A 16,264-nucleotide genomic window follows, 5' to 3' on the forward strand; every position below is an offset into this window, starting at 1 on the left:
ATCCGCCTGAAGTAAATGACAATTAGAGCGATAATAGTGTGAGCTCGTGTGTCCGTGCAGCATATCTCTGGACGTCCCTTCTGCCCGCGCTCTCACGGCAGATGGCTTCACAAGTGCATACCCTCGCCAACCACTCTGCCACTCACCCCGAACCGACCGAGGCAGTCTGCCGGGGCGAGCCTGATCACACCGCCCCCTCGCCCAGTCACTCACCAGGGTCTAGGGTTCAAATCCGGGGCTGTGCTGGATCAGTGTAAATCCTGCACGATGGGCAAATGATGCTCCTGACGATGAGGGAAGCTTAAAGGGGACGTATTATGCCACATCAACTTTAATGAGCTTTTAAACTGTGTGCCTCATTATTGGTTTACTCAAAGTTGTATTATGATTCCTGCATGTTTGAGTAATCCTGTATTGTTCTACGACTGAGGCTCGAGTGCTGAGAATATTACCCTGCCCCCGAGCCCCGCCCACATCCCTGTACTTAGTTGTGATTATTTGAGAAATTAAGGTTCAGAGTGATGTCTCGTAGCAACTTTTCAGAAATAAAAACACATAAAAGACAATTGACTGCTTGCAACAGTGAAATTACACTGTGAAGGCAGTTTTGAACAGGAAGTCAATGGACACGTTTCTATTATCAAGCTGTTTTAGGATTTATTGTATCATCTACTTAACGGTATGTTACAGTTTGATACTAAGCACCTGAAAAAAGCATAATATGTCTCCTTTAAGACTAGGATAAGGGTCTAGGGCTAGATCATTTAAAGAACCTAACATTTCACTTTTTTAAATAAATAAATACTTTTAAACTATAATTAAGAATGATAAATATTACTATTTCCTCTTTTGTTATAATTTGCAATATTAACTAGTTCACCCTACACCCTCATTATACAACCTCAGCCCCTCTGAGTGTGCTGGGATTGGGGTGGCCAATCAGACAATAAATATCATAACTCAATAAATACCGTAACGCTTCCGAGAACTGACAGCGAGATTCAGGACAAGTTTGGAAGTGGTGTGCACAAAGTAACAAGCTGTATATTTGCATGGAGCGCAGAATTATGATTGACTTGGCAGATACGATCAATACACAGACAATAATGGATACAGATTTGTACAAGTTTCCATTGTACAAGTTTGAATTGGCCTTTTTGGGAGTCACGCAGCGTTATAGGGTCAAGTCAATGATGAAAATGCAGCATTGTTTTCCTCGGTGAAACGGGAGCTAGCGTGTGAGGTCCCGGTAGCTGACGGGGCAGTCCATGAGGGGGCTGGAGAGGTGCGGGTCACAAGGGGAGTCCTGGAGCTCTGTCTCTCGGTGGCACCCCTCCTCGTCCTGGAGGGTCCCGCAGCTGGGGCTCTGGGCACTGGACATGGCCCCGTAGCTGTGATGGGCCGGGGAGGGCATGGGCGTCAGGGCCAGCTCCGGCTCCAACAGCACGGACGCAACAAACATCTGAGAGGGAGGGATAAAGAGTACGTTTGTGTGAGTCACGGCGCGCTGATTGTCCACTGTGCGGTGCGTCGGATTGACGCGTTGTACGGTTCTGTGATTATTCAATTCAGCGTAATCTGTGTCCATCTCTTCTGAGGCTGTGGAATCTTTCTGACAAGAACAACTAGTTCTCTGAGTAGATATAGATTTTCCCGTGTTGTATATATATTGTAGGGTGTTAACTCGATTTGAATAAGGAATAGAATTTACCCACGATACCACATCGCTCTGTTTAAGTACCTATTACTATCTGATGGAATTTGATCTATAGCAATGTTCCAGCTGTTTTTTTATTTTGCTTCTAATGATAAAAACAAATTAGTATAAAGTAATAGTGTAATCTGGGATCATGTCTCGAGTCTAAAAAATATATATATCTTAATTTTTTAACAATTAACTGTATTACATGTTTCACGAGGACACTGTAGGATCAGAGAAATAAATCAATATAAAATAATATGCATTTTCAAATCTGTAGTTAATGTTACGGTTCCCAAAGTCCCTGATTGTTTTGGTTCTAGTTGGTAATATTTGCTAATGTATTCAACACACATTTGATATTGATACTTTTATCTGCCGATACCTGATATTTCCCTTTTTTTTATCATAGCGCTGAGTGAATGTAGTTGCAATAATGATCGATTGGTTGTCTTCTGTATAAAAGCAGCAGGCCGATATAACATTTATTCTGGGATTATAAATCAAATACATTTTCGTCTCTCTTTTAACCGATTCCAGTGCGGACAGTAGTATTGACAACACAAACATCATAGTGTCTTGTGTAACGTCCCTGCACCAATACAGAAAGAGTGAGCATGTTACGGTACATTGGAGGCCGTGGTGGTGGTGACAGTGCTCCTCTCTGAATCGGTGAACTCAGCGGGCTGGTCACACATCTGGGACAGAGCACACACACACGACACGAGCATTTACAAAAGGTCAGTATGGTCTGTCCACTGCATTCAGCACAAGCACCGGGCAAAGAGCAGGAGGAGCTGACCTGGTAACTGCTGGACTTGTCTGGCTGCTTTCGAAGGCACAAGCGGACGATGGAGAACGTGATGCAGGAGAGCAGGGACACAAAGGTAAACAGGGTGATGGGGTGCACGGGACCTGGATAAGAAGAGATGTTACGACGAATGTATCGCTATAGAAGAAAAACGGTGCGCTTTACCTAGTCTGAGCACGGAGAAGAAGAGCAGCCAGAAGATGCAGAGAATGGGAGCCACGATGACCTGGTTGATGGCGGCTCTGTGAATGCGCTGGTTGAGTTTAGTGGGGACGTATGCATAGTAAATGTTGTAGCGATCCACCATGTGCTTCAGAATCACATAGAGAAGACCTGCAAAGGCATTACTAATGTCAGTTTATTCCATCATTGAGAGGTAACAAAAGTAAAGGGTTTATCGACTATACTTCCAACATAAAGGTCTGAACAAATGTATAATATGTATCGTGGTATGATGGTTTGGTATGGATTTTTTGTGCCAATACCAATATTTGTCTTGCTGCATGATTTCAAATGTAGTCATCCGTACAATGTTTTAAAATCAAGACATCTGAAAGTCATTTTGAATCTGATGTTTGGATCACTCCTGGACGAATGAGGGATTAAACTGACCAACAGTATTCTATAGTGTGGCATAAAATGTACCAGTTTCAATGAAGAATGTAATAAAGTGTTTGCCTGACCCGCCAGCCCCGCCCACATTCTGTTCGAATGCGTAAGGGTCTGGAATCGGAGTCAGAGCCAATGAAATCGTCGGTAATCCATTTACCGACCAATCCCAGGCGGAGGTTTTAATGCGTCACACTGAGATACGGAAGTAGCGCTTTCCACCATGGTTCCAAAACATTCAAGATGGCGGACCCGGCTCGCGAACCGGCTCGTGACCGAGTGTTTACTTCTGCTCTCGCTTCGGTTTGAACTATCAGGAAAGTCCGCTCTACTCGTCGTGATGATCGTGCGTTAGATGCGGTTATACGAAGGGCGTCATCGCGATTCAGGAGACATTTTCTGCGTTCGGGACGGATAACGCGGAACACGCCTTGTTGACATGGGCTACGTAATATCCGGTTAAGCGTGTCGCGTTTTTTGCGTCACTTCTGGGTTTATGTGATTGGTTCTGTCTCTCTAAACTCCGCCCCAGAAATTGAACCGCAGCGGTCGAGCCCCACACCCACACACAGTTTTGATAAGTAGTTTGCCAAATGTGTTGGGAATGGCTGGTCAGGCAAATAAAGTGTGGTTTTAACATTATATTTCTATGGACCTAGGCAGGTGACACCTCGTGAAAAGTACATATTGAGCTTTAAATCATAGTAAACCTTTCAAAATGCATGTATCTGGGACAGTGTTTGCATAATTGTGTCATGGGTTCAGCTTAATCTAATCCATCCATTCCCATTTTTAGGCTTGACTTGTATCATTCAAAAGGGTCAAGTAATATCCTATTTCGTAAACACAACACGTCTATAGACACTGAATCCCAGGCTAATGTAGCAGAAGTGGGCAGCAGGCAGGTATTATGCACGAGAAGCAAACACGCGGGCCGCTCGGCTCTGGGCACAGACAGGAGCGGAGTGGGCGTCTGGCTCACGGCTGTGTCTGAGCGTCTCGGACTGCAGCAGCAAATTCACACAGTCTGCGCAGGACTGGCAGGCACCGGCACCCGCGAGGCAGATGACCAACACCTAAACACACTCACATACTGTATCCGAGCAAAGCAGGGCACTCACCAAAGGGGGTGATGAGCGGGCACGTGATGCTGTAGGTCAGACTGACGCCAAAGATGCACATGGTCCAGGCGTACTCCAGCCCGAACTGGAACTCATAGGCCTGGCTCTGGAAACAGTGTCATGAATACAACATATGAGCATTCAGAGTGGGCAATATTGACAAAAAAGACTTCAATATCAACTTAAGCAGATAATAGAAACAGAAATGTGCTAAAACCATGTCTTGTCAATGTCTTCTGGTGGTACACAGACACCTCTATAGTTCTAGTTCTGGTTTATTTCTTATAGAGTACATTGTATTCACATGTTTGCTCTCCCTTGAGTCATTTCTTATTAAAATGAATGTGGCAAAGCTGCATTTCCACATCTTTAGACTTAATTTAGAGCTGGAATTCCTGTCCTGTTAAAGACCCGATTTAGATCTGGTGCTGCTCGGAAAAGTAAATCTTTTCTTTGGTGGTGCTCGATGTAAATAGAACTGTATCCGATATATATTCCATTAAGCAGCCCAGAGTGGTGTTTGAACAACATGGAAAAAAGTAAAAAGTTTGAGAGCGACTGTTCTAAAACATCTTTATTATCAGAAATGTCTGTAAAATGAATGACAAAAGTGCCAGCTCCCTTTTGACAGTTTACAACAATTTTTTAATTTGTAATAATTGTTTTACATTAACAATATACTCAGTAAATTAAATCTTACTCAGGTCTAACTTAAGGTCTAACTAAAGCACAAAAACAGAATAGCCCTCAAAGTGCAGAAATATCACCATATTGTCTTTTTTGGAATATTACACAACACGTTTTGTTTTTTTCTACTTTGCAACTTTTCAGGGCCTGCTCCGTTTGCCTCACAACCAATCACGTCCCAAGCATGTATAAATGTACCTGACAAACTTGACATTGTCGATTCCAGCGTTCATATTTTATCATCTTTTTACTTATGCCGACTAAATACGCGCGAGCAAAATGACAGACTGTCAGCGTAATAACCTTGAGAAGGACTTTGAACCAACTTTTCCCCGTTTCACTGCTACTGATTGGCTATTAATTTGGCCGTGTCAGCAAGTGATTTGATGGAAATGATTTTGACAGACATTTGACGTCCTTTCTGAAAGTCATTCAAACTTATAACCACTCTGCCTGAGAGAGTCTTCAAAACCGTTTCAGCAAAGTATCTTTTAGTTTATGGGTGCATTCACAATTGTCCCAGTTTGGTCCTGGTTTTAGCTGTCATGGAATTACACAATGAATCAATGCTATTCCGTAACACATCGAGAACACAATTCAACTTAGAATATGAAACGACACAGAAATATCAGACATTTGTGTGGCATGCTTGGGAGAAAACGCGGGGCTGCGTCAGCCAGGCCGTTGTAAGGAGCCTGGCTTACCCTCCTGCGTCTCACCCCGTTTTTTCCCATGCTGGTTGGTTTTATTAGATATTCTGGAATAGCTTCACATCAAGGCACTTGTTTTACAGCTGGTATTTTTCCTAGAGATCAAGCCTTGGGTAAACATTACCCAAACTCCTCTGGGCTGTCACCCCCCCCCCCTCCTGGGGCAACATTCTTTGGCCCATCTTTATGATACCTTCACAAACAAATGCTGTCACACACCCTTTTTATCTGAGACTAATGATGCAGATAATATATCACTGAAATATAATCATTATTCACATTTTATCACATTAGCCCAGTTTAGTCATGATTCACAATTGGTTTTGTCCTATTCTGGTCTTGGTTTTGGCCTGGTCTTGGTCAAGTTGAAGTTTAGTCTCAGTTTAGTTCTCGTTTCGATGTGAGCTATGTGCAAGGGAGATTTGTGATTTGGTTCTCTAGCCTGTCAAAACACAGAATATACTTTTCTATTTGGGTTTACAGATCTTTTTAGTCCAACCAGTTTGCAATAAACCCAAAACAACTCTCTATGATATGATATGTCCTTAATACATGGCAGTTTTACCAGTAGCAGTGCACGTTACAGCTAATTGGACCTCGTGCTTTGATTGACTTCCATCATACTGTACTGCGCAAAATAAAACTAAAATAACGAACCCTTTTGACATGGATGCGTTCTGCCTGCGACTTGGCGAAACAGAGCCGGACCATGTACACCGTCAGCGCAGGGATCCGCAGCAGTTCCATGGCAGTCCCGATCAAACTCGACGTGATGACGTAATTGACGAAAAACGCCCCATTGTCCGGTAGAAAGACGCACCTGGAAAGAGAAGAGAGAATATAAGCAACTCTTACATTTTGGTTTTTATAGAGTGACTGTGCAGTTTCTCACTGGAATTTGACTTCACGTTGATCCAAAAAGTGGACATCAAAGAGCCAAGTGAAGAACAGGTCCAGACTGCAGAGGGAAGGATGTGTAAAGGATGAGTTACAGAGAGGATAAGCTGTCAGGGAGGAGCGTGTGATTTGAGTACCTGGACAGGCCGAGCGAGGGCAGGATGATGACCATGAAGACCAGCAGCAGGAAGCACTTGTGCATAGTCACCTGGTTCTCTCCCGATCTGTGCAATCAAAGACACGACAGGAGACAGAAACAATGATAAACAGTGAGGGATAAGTCTGTCGTATGCTAATCACCAAATAACAAAAGTACATCATAATCAGTATCATGTACATAAATGTGTAAATAAATGCATTCAAAATTCTGGCATGGAAGCATCTAAATGTGATTTCAATGGGAAAACTGGGATTAACCTCAGGTGATCAAAAAATATGGAAAAAAACAGATGGTTTTGGCAAATGAAAACCACTCAGATTCATGTGATGTCAGAGCCTGGTTTAAACACATTTACTATTGTGTGATGATGATTTGTTTGATTTTAAAAAGGAGATTATAATGACACTTGGCCTTTGATGGCCTTTTTATGTTTTCTGGATTAACACTTTGGCCTCCAGACGCCTCCATTCCTAAAGAGTTAAAGATTCTTATAACATCATATTTTAAAGGGTCTATACAGTATTAACTTGAGTTTATGGAATAGTATTGCATTGTATAGCCTTTTTACTTTTACTTATACGTTGAAAAATACATTTTTGGATGATTTTGTCATGGTTGACAAAGACTTGAGATAGAGTGGGAAATACTAGAAGATATATGTTATTTTCTGTGAAGGAAAAACAGTAAACTGTAGGGAACATGGGCTTAAGCAGTTAATCAGATGTGTATCTGTTTGGTCGTTATAAAGTCTGGGCTGGATTGGATTTCCCTGCATCAGCAAATAATTGCACACAAGCAGTGTGATTTGTGGTTGAGACCCCACAAGTCAAAGACTGGAGGGAAAGGAAAATGTCAATTGGACTCAATTTAAACCCAGTATCTTTGGTCAAACTTTCCTGCCTGAAAACGACTGATAAACGTGCACATGTCCTCTGTCATTTCACATTCGGTTTTATCCAATGGAACAGAAACCATTGTGGTCTGACCGGAGTCATCCTGTCTCGATATGGAGGATTTTGGGCCAATTCAAACTCACGTTGCGCTGCTGTTTTTGCAATTAAAAGACGACGCGATCCAAAGCAACGAACTGTCTTTACATTAGCAGGATCACTGGGCACGCCGGCACTAATAAAGCGTAGATTAGCACGGGCTCCTTCACACACGACGCCCGCAGACAGAGCACGTTGGTGGGGGTGGTTATGTAAAGACACGGGCGCTCATAGGTGTCTCCTCCTTATGCACGGCCCGTTCCGCTCCTCCTCCCGCTGAGCCGAGCGAGTCCCCGTGCTCCACTGGTGTCTGGCTACAGTGCATTTCATTAACCGTCACATGGATCAGATCGCTATGACAACCTGCCCAGAATAACGCCGTGCTGAGAGTGACAGGGAGAGAGAGAGAGTGAGAGGGTGACAGGGAAAATGATTGAAATGGAATAAAAGAGGGGTTTTTTTTAGGGGGAATTGGACATAAAGGAGGAGGCCGTTTGAAGAGAGTGAATGCGTTTGTTGGTGTCAGGCCCTCACATGTTATGCAAAAGCCATTATTAAAATAATTGCCGTAACAAGATGACAATATCTGATTCTCTCTGAATGCCTCAATCAATATATAGAAAAGTACAATCTTTTTGAGTGGCTTTTCCCCCACTTTGTATTCAAGACTGGTCCCTGCACTGAAGAGCACCCAAATAGTTGTAGTGAAGTTCACAAATCAACCTTTGTCACTCTTTATAATGATTGCGAATGTATAGCCACCTCATTGGATTGATTGGTGTTTTATTTCTATTTGAACTCACCATAATCTGTTTAAAAAGACACATCTGATGCTCTGAGGACAGACTGAGAGTGACACATGTACACAAAGACATGTGACGTATCAGCTTTGAAAAGAGGATATACATTTTTTAAGATTTAAGGTTTTATTTTGTTTTTCAGATTGTAAAAGAAAATTAAATAAAACGCTTGATATGTTGAAGGAATCCTTTGGCCAAGAAAAACTGGATTTTAATTTTTTTTTACATTTGGCCCGAAGGCTTTATTAGCAGCATGAGAAACAGAGCTTTTATAGATATTTACAAATATGAAGTTATTATAACCCAAAAAATAAACAAATCAATGACATAATGATATATACATTAATGACCTGTACAGCCCATACTAAATATTTTTAAATTAAATGGAAAAGAGAAGGATATTTTGTTTTGACGGACGAGGAATGGGAAAATGTGGGTACTTCACAATGGAAGACCACAAAGCCACAAAGCCACATGTCTGGAAAGAATTCTGTTGGAAGAATGTGACCTGTTTCTTCATAACACTATATTATGAAGAAACAGGTCATTACAAACGTGTGGTTACCTTGAGGCGCACCATTATCATGTGTTCTGGGATTGTCCTGTTGTACAAAAATATTGGATTGAAATTAACAAGGAATTGTAGACTATTTTTGGCCCCACCATCTCACTCAACATCAGATCTATGTATTTGGGCCTCTGGACCCCTGCCATGGACACAATGAATGGATATCTTTGGGGACATTGGACTGAACGTGACTTTTATTTTGTGTGTTCTCTTTGTCTCGCTTTTGCTGTTTTATGTTATTATGAATTCAATAACTAAAACATATTCCCAGATTTATTAGTAACAATATATTTCCCATATTGACAATACAAAACAATGGAAAACTTGCAAACTGCTTATAGATTATGCTAAATCTATGAATATGCTTATCATAAAACGAACAACACTAGAGTACATGCAGTACCTGGTCCAATGGGACTCAAAGAAGGCCGAGTAGTACACGATGAAAGGCAGCAGCACCGAGAACACCCACAACAGCAGAGTGGGCAAGAACTGTGTGATCACCGGGCTCTGTTTTCAACACACACATCATTAGTGTCACTGACCGATGCTAATATCCTTCTGTAAAATGAGTAAATGATAAATCGACCTGCAGACTCTCCACAGGCCTGGTCACGTTGAACTTGTCCATGGTGTTGACGATGATGGCCGGGGTGGTGAGGAAGAAGAGCAGGAGGAAGAGCAGGATGTTGAGGAGGACGCAGCGCAGCCACCAGCGGTATCCACACACGGACAGGTTCTCCCTGCACACGAGCAGCAGGTTTATCACACTGTGCCACTGTGTCCCGCTGTGCCCTGTTCGCTTGTAGAAAAGGGTTGCAATAACATGTTGGGCACACCATATTTCAATGTGTTATTTTGGGAAGAGCAGCAAACTTTCGGCATATGAGCTAGAAATATTACAGTCATGCTTCTCTTGTGGAAAATATCACAAAATATGCACGAGTTATGTAACTTCACCAGTCTTTGTTTGTTTTCAAAGGAGCAGACAAAGTGAATGTGAAGGCTGAAATCATAATCACAATTATTTGAACCGTTAGTTGTGTTGTCAAAAGTGAACTTCTCGAAAAGGAAAAGGCCTTTTTATCATTTATTAATCATATTTAGCTATTTCTGTTTTAAACACTAATACTTTTAAAGGTGCATTATGTAACACTTCTGATGGAGGATCTGCAGAGCGCTTGTCTCCATGGAGATGTTATTGCTAGGCTTGGAATGTTCCACAATGCAGTATTAAATATCGCTCTTGTATTTATAGATTTTTTGTTGCTAAAGATACACGAAAAAACCATGCATTCTTACGATGAGGGGGGTCGCCTCTCCACAGATCTGAATTGTAACTTGGCCTGGTTGCGTTACTTGCTTGTTTCCATGGAGATACACATAATGTCAACTTTCTAGGCAAAGCAACATCTTCATCTACATGAGGACGGGCCGGTGGGAGACCCTCCACCAGAAAAGTCACATAGTGTTCCTTTAAGGGCAGTGTATAATTATATATGGAGTAATTAAATGTTTTAACAACAGGACTCAATCATTATTAATTGCACAGCCCAAGCCGAGTTAAGTGTAATCAAAGCTTTAACTGCAGGCTAAAAGAAGACAGGACTGCTTGTGTTTTCAATGGTACATTTTATCTTTTAGAACTCATAAAGCGCCATACTTTTAAAAGTCCACTCATTCAGTTTCACAACAGAATAGTTGTCTCTTTCAGATTGTAGAGAATAAATGCGTCTCTGTGAACTAACTGCTGTAGAAAAGTCTTTAGCCAAGTTGTTCAAATCCTTAAATACGTAAGACACTGTTCCACTATTTACTGTCCAGATGCAGTGAAATACACAGGGTGTTCAGCGAGCAGGAGGTGGTTAGTGATGACGGACAGCTGCTAACAGCCCGTCACTGTCAGAACACTAAACAGAAACAGCATGTCTTTTCCCCACTCTGATATTTTGGTAAGACTTGGTGTGTAAGAACAGATTTGCTTAGCGCAGAGAAAACAGGGCCACAGATGTTTGGTGTTTCGTTTTCCTCAAATTCTGGCATTTCAAAGTTTAGTCACGATCCCGAGGTTTCCAAAGATACCCAATATATCAGGCCAAATTACAGGGAGGCTAATGTCGCAGTGATGGATAGGTCTTGTAAAACGGCCCATTACATCAAATTCTGCATGGCAGCGGTAATCTGATTTCCTCCCACAGTAACACATCTTTCGAGATTAGGTTTAAACTTTGTCTCTGAGAAGTGTCTGTGGGCGCCTCTGAACACTATAATAAAGTCGTGCCATAACCAGGATGAGGCCTAAGTGTTGCCTCTGCAGCCAGGCTCATTACCGAGGGCAGAATCCACTGGAGAATGTAAAAACATGAAGCTAATTAAGGTTCATTATAGACAGAGACGTTGATGGGTTTTGTTTGCACTGACCAGATGATGTCACTGGGGGCAGGGGCGTAGCTGACCCCCCATTTCTGAGACTGGACCACGGCGCTGATGCTGGACTGCTGGACACGGCGCTGGCACTGGACGCGTCTGAAGTCCTTTACGATTCTGCGAGAAAGAAAAACGTTTTTTTAATCAAGCGCCAGTTTTTGTTCTTTATTGTAAGTTTATCGCATTGTTGATGTTTCTACCTGGCATTTAAAACCAGGGATGGAACAATACATGAAATATCCTGACATTGTATCGTGGAAGGTCATAATATATCGATGTATAAGCTCCATTGCAACTAAAGTGCACTAATTTGTTGCATGATTCTTTGCTCCAGTGCAGACAACATAAAGAAATATAACTTTTATTTGCCATGAAATATCTCAAAGGTAAATTAAAAAATGTTTTACTGACTAGACCCATTAAGTTAAATACAAATCTGCATCATTTTAACAATATTCACTCTACTGTCCCTCCATCTGCATGAAATAATAATGGTCAATAGAATGTTATGATGTCATCTGATACCATCAATTGTTACATCCCCATTTAAAGATGGATTAGACCAGGAATAAACTATGTAAATCAGGTCTAAAACTGAACTAAAACTGAATTACAATTCCTAGAGCTGTAGATTAATCTGCTGAATTTTGTATTCGTTGACACATTGTTGGGGGATTTTAAACAATTTTATATTCACAACAGGAGAAATGAGAAGGCATGAGATTTTGTGAGTTTAATCTGCACTTTTACTGATAATTATACTGTTTAAATTGAATAAAATAAATACTCTCCTGTAATCTCATGGTCTTGTCAGTGCACTTCGGATACATAAAGATACCTAATAGGTTTAAGAGCTTTTGCCATCTTTTACCACAGCACAGCCCTTTTAGTCTACTACTCGATGCACAATTCATGTCTATTTGTACAGCCTTCAAAGATCTCTAAACTAGAACTGGACAAAGTGGGAATAAAACAAATAAAATGTCTTGAAATCAAAAAACAAATACTGCAACAGAATATCCACCCTGGTTGAAATATTGATAATTTGAAGCCTGATGTCATTTGCATTTCATCTGGCTGAGTGACTGCCTACACAGAGGTCATGCGCTCGTCCCTGAAGGTCACAAAGGCGATGCCCAGCCTCTTGGTGCTGATGCGGTTCTTCTCTGCGTTAAACTCGTCGGTCCTCTTCTCCTCCAGCTCACTGTAGTACTGCTCTGCATCCACCTGCACAAGGCAAACCCATCACCACAGCCTCCACATGTGCTTTCACTTAAGTATGTTTGGATTGCAGTGCCCTCATGTGGCCGTGCTATTTGTGTGCAAGACCGCAGAGCCTGATGTGCACAGCAGCCCCTCATGTGCACAGCAGCCCCTCATGTGCACAGCAGCCCCTCATGTGCACAGCAGCCCCTCTGGTAATTACAAGCAGGTCGACTGGGCTTACTTGTTCGAAGCCACACGCGTCGCAGCAGAAGATTTGAGCACATGGATGGGTTTTGATCATGATCTTGCCTTCCTTCTGGGCCTTTGAAGCGAAATACAGGCGGCCTTTCATGGCTTTTCGTCTGCAGAGGAGACAATTTGTCAGAAAAAAACAAAAAAAAACAAAGTAATGCCAATAATGTGTTAAGGGGGAACCTCTCCAAGTCCAACTTCATCAGCTTGTGGACGTCAAAGCAGAAGCGTATATCTGTGACGGTGCAGCTCGGGTACGCCTCACTGGGTTAAAAGAAAGATGTTGTTTTTGGTTTTGGATCGAGTTAATGCAATGTTGTGTGTAGAACGTACTGAAAGTGTTTGGTGATGAGCCCTGGGTCTGCGATCTCTCTGGGAATAGACGTGATCATCAGTGTCCGGGCCACCTGCGATTGTGAAATAAGTAAATACAGAAATTAACTGTTTTAAGTTAAAGCTAAGATTGATACGCTTTATCTAATTAAGCTTGTCTGTGTCGGGACAAATAAGGACGAATAGAATGATTTCTTTTGCATCTGCAGAGGCACACACGCTCACAGAATGCATGTTTTTAAAGCCACAAAAACACCTGTTATTGAATACATGCAAGATAAATAAGTTTAAAGCCATACTGTGAAACATTTCAGGCAAAGCAACATCTCATGGAGTCAAACAGGTGGTGGACCTCGATCCAGAAAGGTTACATAGTACACCTTTAAACTAAATGAAAGTGAATCAATAAGTTAATAATGTACTTCGGACCTTAGGCAGTATCCATCCTGGACAGTTGCCATGACTACTACTATTCAATTACCTTTTCCTTCACTATTTGCACTGTAGGTTTCCTGATTCTATGCCTCAAAATAACTTGACCAACATAGTAACACAATAAACAGTGTTGTGCAGATTGCAGTGCTGCTGCTGTGTACACAAACCTTGTGGTCCTCCTTGTACTCCAGCCGGATGGAGTGATGGGTCATGCACAGCAGCGTGATGATAAAATACACAAGAGCCAAGACACTGTGGAGCCACAGAAAGTTGTCCCTGAGGAAAAAGAGGCTTCCAGTTAGGAAACAGACCTGGAGCTTTCATAAGTGTAAGTGTCACTCAAACGACACTTACTCTGGGTTAATGTTAGCCAGAGTCGTTCGTCCAAAGTTTTCTGGACTGTCTCCTGTACAGAAAATGCAACATGACAGAGTTAAACACTAATTCTCTGTTATTTATCTTACTGGAATTATGGCTATTCATTTTAATTTTCCCTACTAAACCATGTTCTACTCATTTTATGTGCTCTCACTCATCACATGACATTTTCACACTATTTTTACAGATGGGACCCTCGCTCTGTGGGTCTCCTGTTTTAACGAGGGGCCCTGTGTTTGGCGTTTCCATGGCAGCCTGTCAGCGGGTGCAGCTTTATGGTGACACCCTGCTCCATGAGATGACAGCAATAAACAGTAATAAAAACTTATGTGTGGACCATCCAGGGTCTCATTATGGAAAGACTTACTCAACACTTTCAAGCAAGTAAACAAACAAGAGCTGTGTCCTGTGGCTCCATCCCGCCCCTGGCACCCGCACCACTGTGCTAAATGAAGCCTGCCTCACAATATGTCTGTATTACTCTACCTGCATAATTGACACCAGAACTCCAGCAACTCCCTTCAATAAAAGTCAGCTGAGTACACAGTTTATGTGTGAGAAATGGTTCAATTTAGGCTTTTATGAGTGGATCCAAGTTAAAATGATCTTTGCATGGGAGTAATTATATTTTTGCCTTCACCAGATCTTCCATTGGATCTTCCATTGGAGTCATAAATCTGCAGTGTATATGCCTTGTGTGTGATTGTCTCTTGTGTGGCCCGCCCACTGCAGCGTTTGAGGGTATCCCGGTGCTTTTGCAAACACAGGACTGGAACAGAAGAGCACTAAAATACCCATGAGCTTCCCGGAAAAGTTGACCGGCAGAATGATGGCCAAAGACAGCAGGCAGGCCACGCTGAGCAGCAGGATGATGTGGCGCTGGAAGGACAGGTAGGTGACTGCATCCAGGCCACATTTGCTCCGGATCTCCTCGTCCCTGACAACAAACAGAGACACAATTAGGACAGTGTATCTAATAATACAGTTACAGGAAACACTCTTTAAAATGGTGTAAAATTAGCCAGAAGTGATTCATTTGGTTAAGCGCATCCTTTACTGCTGCCAAGGTAAAGAGCCCGACACAGGCAGACTTCATGAAGAACAAGGCGGTGTGTGATCAGAGCGAGAGACTGAGGAGAGCCAGTGTCATAAAACAACACAAAGAGACAGAGTGTAAAACCAGAGGCCGGCCTGCTGCACGCAGCCCACACATAGAGAGCTTGCAGGGTGGGTTTGCTCTTTCCCAGGGATCCTGGGGTGAGCCACTGGCACGAGAGCTAAAAACAGAAGCCACCATAATACTATGGAAACCATGGACAGTGTGGAAAGGCTCTTTTACAGCCTAAATGTGTTGTGTGCAGTCAGACTGGAGCAAGTGCAAATCGCCAATGGGAAACCACGGCTCCTGCGGCCGCATGAGCTCAGCGCGTTTGTTTTTGTTGCTAAATGACATATAAGGCAATGACTTTGCATTTACTGGTGACATCAGCTTTGAAGACACAGGCCAATAAAAGGAAGAAGGCTAAGATTAGGCTGCAATTACGAGGGCTTTGTCTACTTACTTCATATGGTAAAGAGATGAGAGCCACGAGCAGAAGCCCTGCAAGCACACACAATCATCAAATATTAAACATATTGGCGATTAGAGGAGAGAAATGACTAACAAACAAGCCTCATCTGGCCATTCACACAGTGTAATACAGATGACAGCGACAGAGTTATGAACTAATATGTCTGCATTGGCCTCGCATGACTTTGGCCTGACAAGGTCCAACAGCAGGACAAACAGAGTGGTCTGTCACTCTGGTGTGAAGGAGACGCACTCTGTCTGCTGCACAACTCAGCACTTTACACCTGCAGGGACCATGTCAATGTGTCACACCTCCACATAAACACCACAATAACTGGAGACTGTCTGGCCTGAATCTGAACAGGCTCATCATATTGTGTCCAATTTGTGCAAATCAGCTTTCTGTGTTGGTTTATGAGCGTCAGTACATTTATTATATATCTACTCTGCTGCTCTAAAACATTTACCTAATGTTATGATAAAGAACCAAAGTAAAGTCATGAAACACAATTCATTTTCTCAACTGTTAACTTGCAGAGATTGCAAAAATATTATAAAGAAAGTAGTAATCCTTCCATATTTATGCTACAATAGTATATACACTATGTTTAC

At 42.3% G+C, this 16,264-nt stretch overlaps 1 protein-coding gene across 1 annotated transcript in view; it reads right to left on the reverse strand.

Annotated features, from left to right (window-relative positions):
- Positions 1-836: 836 nt before the first annotated feature.
- The window catches only part of tmem63c (transmembrane protein 63C), a 34,437-nt gene continuing 19,009 nt past the window's right edge, over positions 837-16,264 (reverse strand). The window contains exons 5-23 of the mRNA XM_072458060.1: positions 15,645-15,682; positions 14,877-15,019; positions 14,059-14,110; positions 13,872-13,980; positions 13,270-13,343; positions 13,120-13,200; positions 12,926-13,046; positions 12,572-12,705; positions 11,473-11,595; positions 9,641-9,794; positions 9,455-9,561; positions 6,672-6,758; positions 6,530-6,595; positions 6,295-6,457; positions 4,241-4,346; positions 2,676-2,843; positions 2,502-2,614; positions 2,329-2,397; positions 837-1,462 (exon numbers count right to left, since the gene is read on the reverse strand). Of these exons, the coding sequence (XP_072314161.1) occupies positions 1,232-1,462; positions 2,329-2,397; positions 2,502-2,614; positions 2,676-2,843; positions 4,241-4,346; positions 6,295-6,457; positions 6,530-6,595; positions 6,672-6,758; positions 9,455-9,561; positions 9,641-9,794; positions 11,473-11,595; positions 12,572-12,705; positions 12,926-13,046; positions 13,120-13,200; positions 13,270-13,343; positions 13,872-13,980; positions 14,059-14,110; positions 14,877-15,019; positions 15,645-15,682 (2,139 nt within the window). The 3' untranslated portion in view covers positions 837-1,231. The remainder of the gene's footprint in view (positions 1,463-2,328; positions 2,398-2,501; positions 2,615-2,675; positions 2,844-4,240; positions 4,347-6,294; positions 6,458-6,529; positions 6,596-6,671; positions 6,759-9,454; positions 9,562-9,640; positions 9,795-11,472; positions 11,596-12,571; positions 12,706-12,925; positions 13,047-13,119; positions 13,201-13,269; positions 13,344-13,871; positions 13,981-14,058; positions 14,111-14,876; positions 15,020-15,644; positions 15,683-16,264) is intronic.

Source organism: Eucyclogobius newberryi, unplaced genomic scaffold (genome assembly GCF_026437365.1).
Source record: "Eucyclogobius newberryi isolate DKJ021-1_F unplaced genomic scaffold, fEucNew1.0.hap1 SCAF_21, whole genome shotgun sequence".
Taxonomy (NCBI): Eukaryota; Metazoa; Chordata; class Actinopteri; order Gobiiformes; family Gobiidae; genus Eucyclogobius; species Eucyclogobius newberryi.